The sequence below is a fragment of the Propithecus coquereli genome, unplaced genomic scaffold (assembly GCF_000956105.1).
Source record: "Propithecus coquereli isolate 6110/MARCELLA unplaced genomic scaffold, Pcoq_1.0 Scaffold171, whole genome shotgun sequence".
In the NCBI taxonomy this organism is placed as follows: Eukaryota; Metazoa; Chordata; class Mammalia; order Primates; family Indriidae; genus Propithecus; species Propithecus coquereli.
Window position 1 is genome coordinate 986283 of NW_012141747.1, and position 10316 is coordinate 996598.

The 10316-nt window shown below is 39.0% G+C and overlaps 1 protein-coding gene across 1 annotated transcript in view; it reads right to left on the minus strand.

Moving 5' to 3' along the window:
• Positions 1–10316, minus strand: part of SLC9A2 (solute carrier family 9, subfamily A (NHE2, cation proton antiporter 2), member 2) — a 90382-nt gene continuing 80066 nt past the window's right edge. The window contains exons 9-12 of the mRNA XM_012641912.1: positions 6860–6956; positions 4268–4399; positions 2970–3060; positions 1–1632 (exon numbers count right to left, since the gene is read on the minus strand). Coding sequence (XP_012497366.1) covers positions 1262–1632; positions 2970–3060; positions 4268–4399; positions 6860–6956 — 691 coding nt within the window. The 3' untranslated portion in view covers positions 1–1261. The remainder of the gene's footprint in view (positions 1633–2969; positions 3061–4267; positions 4400–6859; positions 6957–10316) is intronic.

Consider the following 10316-nt stretch of genomic DNA (forward strand, 5'->3'; position numbering starts at 1 on the left):
ACAGGCCAATAAAATCTACAGTTTAAGAGACAGAGATTCAAATATTAATCTTTAATGATTATGTTCTACTTCTTTTCTTTCTGCTATACTCTTAAAAAGTACTCCAATGAGTAGAATTCAATTTTATATAAAAAATTCGAGTTACTACATTACTTAAGGGGAAGAGGTAACAAATTACAGACTAGTGCAAAGAAAACAGGGCTCCCACCGTCTCCAAAGTGCTTCCTGAATAAAATCCAAAACCTGAAATCTCACCAATTTGTTACACATTGGAATACCATTTATAGAAATTTTCATCTTTGTCTACTTGGAGCCTCTTACCTGGAGGCTCGAAGTTCAAGAATGTTTTACAGAAAAATTCTACTGAAGCAGGTGGTCACAGACGGGCAAGAAAGGAATCACCTGCACCCTCCTCCGAGTATTGCACAACAGAAAACCCACCCACAAGCTGTAAGCAGGCGCTGCCCCAAGTCCCCACTGACCACATGGGCCCTCACAGGTGACCAGGTCTGTCAAACACTATAAGCTGGTTTCTCCCAGGCAGTGTTCCTCTTTGCACCGCTTAAACAAGAAGGGGAGATGGAACTTACAAGTCACCCCCAAACACACAACAGAGGAACAAATTAAAAACCAGCTGATTCTCATTATTTCATAAGTGTCTCGGGACCTCCCGTCTGGGCTCTGGGAGCCAGGCCACTGCGTCTGCTGGGGCACACTGATTGCTCTCCCAGTTCCAGTCAGGAGGTGTCTCTGTGTAGGGCCTGGTCCATCAGCTCAGCACAGGGAAAGGCCCTTGCCCTGAGCTTGGGACCTGTCCTCCAGGAACCATTCTCTACCCCTGTACAGACATCCTCCGTACTTTTAGTGGCATTCACTTAAAAACTAACTACAGATATACATATTTTTTCCATAAATAACATTTGAGACATATATGTAATATATTAAAATTTTCACCAACAAGGGTGCATTAAAAATTTCAAGTTCTGTCGTTCAAGTTCAATAAAGGCACACTATTTTTCCTTCAGGCCTGCAAAGAATACAGCCTCTAGCCATAAGTCACAAAAGGCATTTTGTGGGACATTTTTTCTTTGATTTTCCTTTTCTTGAGATAAGCATTAATCCCATTCATCAGTGGCATGACTCTACCTCCCGAGCAAAGTATTTAGATGCACAGTTTTAAGTGGATGGCTGTGCCAGGTTTCGGGGTAACAAACCACAGCCGAGCTGGGCCAGTCACTCAGGTCTGCTTTGGCTGTGTCCTTCAAGGCTTCTCGCTCCTGAATCGGGCTTTGTGGTTTCCGGGTTCCGATGCCCTCCGGACCAGCCTCGGTGGTGGCTTGGGTGGGACGCCTTCAGTCAAACTGTCTTCCCTCCCAGGGCCAAACTGGTCTTTGGAGAGAAGGGGCTGCCGTAGTAGGCCTGGCGTCTGAGTGCCCCCCTCTTTGCTGCGGGGTGCTGGCGGGGTACTGGGCCGCCTTGGGCTGGAATCAACATCTACTTCGTTCTTCCATTCCATTTTATAAGCCGGGGGGGCTTTCTTGGAGAACTGTTCTGGCAAAAAGCGCCTGGCTCGGGGCTGCAAATTGAGCACGGTGGTCCCTGCATCTGTGTCTGAGTCACTGCTATTGCCATCTGCCACAGAGCAAAAGGGAGAAGGTGGACAAGCACTTTAGAGAAAAGGCATTCCAAGGGACTTCAATACCTTAGTGGGTCAAGCAACCGCACGTCTGTCCTGGGGCTCTGGGGAGAGGGAAGGTCAGAGAGGGCTCACTCTCACGCCAGCTAAGCGACTGTGGGCATCTTGCATAACCTCTGAGAGCATCCATGCCCACAAGTGAGTATTCACGCTAACTTTGAAGAGCTCACTGTGTGCCAGGCACTATCCTAAGCCCTTTCAAATGCATTAGCCCATTTAATCTTCCCATTTTACAGATAGGGTAAGTAGGTTCAGGAGATATTAGTAAGTGGTGGGGAGCTGGAGTTTCAACTGAGACCCTCTGGCAGCAGCGGCTATGCTCACCTGCCCCACAGGAATGATCCCAAAAGGGCTCAGCTCAGTGTGTGGCACGCAGTAAGCAGTCTGGTAATTATCTGCTACAGTCAAGATTCTTGCCTTGACCTGAAATCTCATACAGCTTTGCTTATTTATTTATTTATTTATTTATTTTTGTATTTTCACAAAAAGGCCAAAACACTTTGCAAACAAAGGGAGGAGGCAGGATTAGAACCAGATTCAGGTGCTGGAGTTCTGTGGGTAGGGAAGCTGACAGCATGCTTGCCCAGAAGTTGAGATTCTTGGGAAGTGAGAATGTGTTTGCTGGATTCTGGATGGGCAGTGGTACCACAGGCCAGTGTTCTAAAGCCCCAGCGCTGCCTTGTCTTCCCTGCCCTGTTCCCAAATCGCCCTTCGTCACCACCAGCCACCACTAGACTTCCCTCTTCTCAGTTAAGTAAATACGCAAAAAAAAAAAAAGAGTGAAGGGAAGGTAATTATTGGTACATCTACATTTTAAAAACACAAAATCCTAACATAGTTCTTCTGGACTTCACAGAAAATGGCTTGGGTGTGTACATAAAGATTCCCATCACACAAAGAGATGTTAGACCTTATGACAAAGCTTTATAATTACAGCCAGAAGTATCACTGCTTTTATGAAAATACATTAGAATTATTGTAAAAATTTTATTACTTACACATTTGCAGACTTATAACTTTCCTATTTAGCTGCACACTAACCCCATGGTGAGAATATTTACTATTGTTATATCAAATAGAATCATTATGGAAAATAATTGATTAGATTATTTATCAGAGCGCCACTCAAAAAGGTTGCAATGTTAATGAAAGGTTATTATTTGAGATTTTCAAACTATTGAACTTGTTCTTAATGAAGAAAAATAATAGGGAAATTTCTCTATTTTATAAGCATTAGTAAATAAAGGTTTTCTGCTCCAGGTATATTCATTACCTGCATTTGAAATATTCTTTTTCTTTTGTAGCTTTTCTGGAAGCTTTGTATTTTTAGGTAAGGATAAATATCGGGAGGTTGAAGTGGAAGCCTGTAAAAGAAATAGAAAACCTTATATAGACTACACAAATGGCAGTTCTTATATATTAGAGATTAAAAATCTTATAGCAAAACTTGGTGTCAAAAATCAGAATTTTTAGTTCGTGATTCCAAAATTACTTTGTGAGGGGCTGTAACTATTATATTTGAAATAACTAAATCCCTTCTGGAATGTAGTGAAGATCTGTACTAAGGAAAATAGAAATAAATGGGACCACTAGAAACAAGATATGACAACCGCTGGGCCTTCTTAAAGAAAATCTACCAAAACATCTATTTCGAAAAGTAGAAAGACTTAGAACCTATATGTATGGAAAAGAAGATATGTAAAAAATGTAGCATATTTTTATTTACTTTAATAAATCTGGAAAACGATAGAACAAGAAGTATTCTTATAGCTAATTTACTGACATAGCAAATGCCACAGTCTCTAGTGTTTTAAATTAATTTTTAATTAATACTACTACATTGTACACATAGGAAAATTTCCTAGTTCACACAGAACCATTTTGATCTCTGACTACCCAATACAGAATACTATTAAAAATAAGATGCAGTGGCTGCTATGTGGAATCAATAAATAGTAATATTTTAAGATGGCTTTCCTTGTCTAGTGACAATGCCCTGGACCAACCGAAATGCTGACCAAACTGCACTAATGCTCACTTTCCCCAGCCACTCTGGCCTTCTTGCAGATCCTCAGAGAACACGCAGCTTGCCTTGGCACTGGCTGCAACCTCCCCTTGGAATGTTGCTTTCCAAATGAAGGCTGGCCCAGACATTCTGTTGACAATTGTAACTTGACTGTCTCTTCCCTGTACTCCCAAATCTCCTTCTTCTGCTCTGTTATAATTTTCTCCATAGCACTTACTGCCTCCTGACATAACAGACAATTTACTCTTTCTGTCTACTGCTGGTAGCCTTCTCCTCCCCTAGAATAGGAATCCTACAAGCAATAGGAATCTTTGTCAGTTCTGTTCACCGATGTATTCCAAGTCCTAGAACAGTGCCTGGAATGCAATAGAGGTTCCAGAAACGTGTGAACAGACTTTATAATGAACTCCATCCCAGAATGCCTGTGACTCAACCCTCGGCAGCTATTCCATCCACAGAGCTGATGAGCCCATCTGCTGATCAACCAAGCAGCTGTTGCCCCACCCCTGGCAGCCTTCTGCATCCCCAGGCACAAACTCCTGTACCCTGTGCTCTCGATTCAAGCTGTTGTCTTTCCTGATGCTCTCTCGCAAACTGTGCCGCCGGCGGATCAGAATCTCCTTGGCTTGTCTCTCGCTCGTGTCGGCTGTCAAATTGTGTCTGTTGTAGGACAAAGTCTGAAATGAAAACATGAAAGTGACATTTTACCAAAAAACCTGATCATTTCCCCAGAAATCCCAAAACGTTACCACGTTTCTTTGGATTTGCACTTCAGCTAGACTCTTACAACTTCAGTGCAGAGCAAAAAATTAAAAGTATAACACTTCAGATTTTGAAAGAATTCATCCTTTAATAAAAGTCAGTGCATATGTTTTTTTTTCATTGAAAAGTGTGATCTTCGTAAATGAAAAAAATGATCGAATTCATCAAGTGTCTTTGTCTACCTTGAAGTACCTTGTATGTATTTAGCCATTATTAATAGCTGGAAAAAGAATACAAGTTATCTTCATACGTTCCTTATTGAATAGAAATTACCAACACAGAAACAAATCACTTTGAGCCACTTGGTGGTGCCATGTCCTTCTGATTAACTTCAGAACTTTTCCTTTTTTCAACTGGGTCGTCACACTGACAGAGCTGATGCCGTCTCCTCACCAGCGGCAATCGTCACGTCCCAGTATTTGGGGTAAAATTTTTAAACTAGGGCTGCACATGACATCCATTTTTAGTTTTATAAGCTATATAGAAATGTGTTTCCTAAAATAAATCATAGTTAATAAAGTTCATTTTCTGATAAACATGTACCTCTTGGGAATATCCTATGTCTAGAACTATATTAGGCTCTGCAGAGAGATGCAAAAGCAACATACAACAAGGCTCAATTCCTGCCTTGAGGAGTTGACTATTTAGTTGGGCACCTGAGGCTAACAAAATAAGACAATATCCTGAAACGAAATGCTAAATCATGCGGCGCAGTGTAAGTGCCGTTCCACTTAAGGACAGGGCCGAGAATAATGTGGTGGTTGTTGGAGGAACCTTAAAAATTGGAGGCTGTGGACCACCTGACAGAAAGCCGTGAGGTGCTCCAGGAGGAGAGACAGAAAGCCACATGGGCCAAGGAACGAAGACAGAAATCTCACTTCCTGGGTGTCTGGGGTGGGTGGGTGAGGGAGATCTGGAAATATGGCTCAATAAAGTGGAACTGAAACTGTCCATACTAAAATAATATGGAGCCATAAGGTATAAAGAGTAATCAAAGTCTGATTTTTATGAAAGTGTAGATACAGCCAGAAGCTGACCAGCCATTTTTGTTCCCTAACTTCCTTGCTGCTGCAACTGGTTACTGCTTAATGGCATGATTCTCGCTGACAGGAGCAAGATTTGTGATGCCCCCACTACTTCCTTAGGTAACATAGCTGCTGCAAATCCTAAGCCTGGTCTTTGAGGTTTTCTCAGACTCTGCAATCCAGGGGTACCTACTGATGCCAACTGGACCCATGGATAGGCATGGGAATGGCTCCAACATCCCTGAGACTCCCTACCCAGGAAATCTCCCAGCTCAGAAGATAATTTCTGTGCTCCAACCCTATGAGTTCATACCCTGCCGATCAGCAGACCCAATTCCCTAGGCCTTTGTTTGCCAAATTACCTTTAAGAACCTTAGCCCCCAAATTTTCAAGGAGAAGGATTTTAAAAATTACTCCCATCTCCTTGCCTGGCACCTTGCAAAATAAAACTCTTTCTCCATTGCATCCACTGCTGTCTGTGTATTGGCCTTCACTGGGCAGTGGGCAGGGGAACCAGTTGGGCTATAACAGAACTTGGAAACAGAGACCCCAAATTCTCAAAAAATAGTTTAACCTGGAAGCCACAGCTCCTGTTTTGTTTCATTTTAAATCAGAGGATGCTGTTATTAAAAGGCGCTTTAGGGAAAAGGGAGAGGTAAGAGTAATGTGGACGGGATGGGGGTGCCCTGTGGGAGACCAGGTAGGAAGTTGAAGAAATGGCCCCCACGTGAGGGAGGAGGACTCCTGACCAGCTGTGGCCCGTGTCATGCTTCACTTCTCTGCCTCAATCTCTTTGTCTGTGAGATGGAGACAATAGCAGCACCTCCCACTGTGGGAGGATTAAATGAGTTAATATAAGCAATGCGCTGAAATAGGGCTTGGCAAAGTGAACACACTCTCTATTCATTAGCTATATTATTAGCGAGTTATCAGAGTAGGGTGTTAACGATGGAAATACAGTGAAAGAAATGCCTCAGAAGATACATTAAAAGAAGAAACTATAGCACTTTGTAAATAACAAGGAGGATCAGATCCTCTTAAAAAGTCTAAGCTTTAAAGCTATTTCCTTTAAAAAAAATAGCAGTCGGTTCATTTCTTCACAATTAGTCAATGTGTATACTTCTTTATTGCCAAGCTCACAGCAGCAGAACTCCAAGGGTCCCCGAGGCTTCAGCCATAGTTTCCGGGAGGAGCATGGAACCCCCGAGAGGGCTGAGGAAGCAGAGGAGACACCCAGTGCGCACCTGCTGAGGACAGCATAATGGCGGTGCATCTAATGACAGCACAAAACCAGAAGGCATATTTTTAGCCAAAGGTAAGTAAATATTATGCTAAATAAATTATTCTCACTCGCTGACGGATCTGATAGAGATTTCTTGATAGTATTTCTCGAATTTCATCCATTTCACCAGGTGTGAGCTTCCTTATTTTTTCTTCACGACAATCACTGTGAAAGTTTAGAAAAAGAATGTTTTACCTTTTGACGAATATTAGAATCATTGATTTTCTTCTTTAGAGATATGATACCATTATTTAAGAAGAATCTTAGATTAAAAAATAGCACTTAGAACTTATCCAATATTTTTAAATAATTCAAAATTCTAAAACTCTTAGTGTCAAAATCATTTATAACAAGTTTCATAATGCACAAATTTTCAAAGTCTATTCATTTTCAAAGTCTATTCATTCTTCCTTTATTTAAGGAAGAAAAACTACAATGGCTTATAATGCTATCACTTTATTATTTCCAACACTCCATAAATGAAGTAATATAGAATGGTTTTCTCCAACAGAAACTCAATTAGCTATATTTAACTATCAAGGCTTTGTATTTTAAATACCTCATTATAAATATTTGCAAGCACACCATTTATAATTTGTATGTATATTCGATAAATCCTCATAATTTGTGGTTTCCATATTTGTGAATGCACCTACTTGCTAAAATTGACTTGTAAATCAAATATCAATACTTCCGGCACTTTTGCAGTCATTCACAGACGTGCTGTGAGTGGCAAAATATTTGAGTCACTCAACACATTATCCCAGAAGATGTTGAACAAGATGACACTCTACTTTATTTCCACTCTCATACTGTAAATAATGTCCCTTTCACAGTCTATTTAGTGACACGTTTTTCACATTTTATGCTCTCTATTGAAACAGCTTCCAAGCTTAGTGCTGAAGTGCTATCTAGTGATCCTAAGTACAAGAAGGCTGCAATGTACCCTATGGAGAAAATACATTAGAGAAGCTTGCTTCACACGTGAGTCACAGTGCTGTTGGCCATGAGTTCAATGTCAATGAATCAATAATATATATTAAATAAGGTGTCTTTAAACATAAACATACATAAAACAAAGTTACATATTGATCAACTGATGAAAATTTTGTGACCAGAGGCTTGCAAGAACCCAACCCTGTATGTCCCTAGGAACAATGGTTCGACCCTTGTAAACCAATGTTGGAGGCAACTTTATAGAACATAACTACCACAAATAATGAGAATTTACTATATTTATACATTTTTACACTAACTCCTTCCAAAAAGGCTTTGAGGGAGCTTACAAAAATATATAGGACAACAAAATAAATAGATAAGGAAATAAAGTTAAGAAGACAAATTAAAGCTGGGAAGGTTAATATGCATAAATGCAGGTCTTACAAAAGATGCACCAAGGACACAGAAATTAAAGAGCACAGTCCTTTTATATTTTTTAAATGCAAACTTGCCATTATTGTAAATCAATCATAATAGTAATTACTGGGGTATAAAAACTTAGTGCCCAATGGATAATGGATACACACAAAGGAATGAACACAGAGATCTAAGGCTTCAGCAAGACAGACTTTTCTAGATTTAGATGATTCATTTTTGCCTCTCTCTCAATTGCTCAGATAATTTTTTAAAGAAGCATCTTCTTAGGAAGAGGTCTTGTTGTTTAGACAGCTGTCCAGTTTTTTAGTCAGGTTTTTTTGATCCCAAAGTTAATTCACAGAATTTTAGAGTTGGAAGGAACAAGAAAGGTCATTAAGTGGCAATTGTTTTGATATCTGATTTCCTTATACAATGTTCCCACCAAGTTCTTACCAACATATGTTTGCACATCTTGAATGACAAGGGCACAACTACCTCCCTGTGTATACACAAATCATTTTACTCAAATATAATAATAAAGAAAGAAAAATGCATGAATCTTATGTGTTCACAAAAGAGAACACACTCATGCAACCACTGCTGAAGTCAAGAAACAGAACATTAACTAGAACTCCAGAAACCGGTTTATGTTCTCTCCAACCAATCACTACTTCTCTTCCTCCTTTGCCAAAGGCAATGACTATCTTGACTTCTAATATCATAGATTAGATGTGTCTGAATTTGAACTTTACATAAACGGAATAATACAATATGTAGTCTTTTGCATTTGGCTTTTTTTGCTTAGCATTATGTTGAAGATTCATCTGTTATTACATGTAGCTGTAGTTCATCCATTTCCCCTGTTGTATAATATTCCATTGTATTAATATACTACCATTTATCCATTTTATTGTCGATGAATATGTGGCCTCATTCCAACTTTCGGATTTTGCAAACAGTGCTTCTATGAATATTCTCATATATGTTTTTTGGAACACATATGATTATTAGCCATTTGGATATCCTATTTTGTAAAGTGCCTAAACGAGTCTCTTGTCCTTTTTTATGGGATTATCTTTTTTTTTTAGCACTTTGTCAGTTTTATGTGAGGCAAGTATCTTCTCCCAGTCTGCGGTTTACCTTTTCACTCCTTTATTAATGTACTGGGATAAACAAAATCTCATGATTTTAATATACTTCAATGTATTATCTTTTCCTTTCTCTAGTGCTTTTGGGGCTTGTTTAAAAATCTTTCCCCATCACAACATTAAGAAGACATTCTCTTATAATCTTCAAAAGCCTTATTGTTTCATGTATCACCTTTAGATCTATTAAATACAATACACCTTGACTTGATATAATGTGAAGCAGTGGTAAGTTTCACTTTATCTCCATCTAGATACTTAATTGACCACAACCATTTTTTTCAAAGGCCATCTTTTCTCCACTTCTCGTATGGTAAACTCTGTCATTAATAAACTGTCCACATGTGGGTGGGTCTGTTCTGACTTCTCTGTTTCATTCCATTGGTCTACCTCTCCTTGTTTCAATATCATATTAATCATGTAGCTTTATAATAAGTCCTGCTATTTAATAGTATAAATCTTCTAAATTTGTTCTTCTTCAAAATTATCTTGGTTAATTTTGGCCATTTACATTTCCATAAAAACTTTAGGACCACTTTGTTTAAACACACACACAGACACACACCATACACACACATACACACACACACACACACACACATACACACACACCAGGATTTTGAATAGCATTGCTTTGAATCCATAGATCAACTTGCAGAGTATTGAAAATTTTACAATATTGAGTCTTTCTCTTCCTCTATTAATATTGCCTTTAATTTATCTGTTTTGCATTGAATATGTAGCTGTCTGTGTATTCTGCATATTTTCTCTAAATTTGATATTAACGTTAGATATGTTGTTTGATGTCGATGTGTATGGTATTTCATGGTGCTATTCTAAATTAAGCAATTTTCTAAAATAGCATCTTCGATTTGTTGATACTTATAAAAATACTACTGAGTTTTTTTCTTTCCTTTTTTTTTTTTTTACAGTGTATTCTGAAACCTGGATAAATTTACTTAAGTCTATTTACCTGTAGATGCTTTTGGTTTTGCTATGAAACAATCAGGTTGTTTGTGAATAT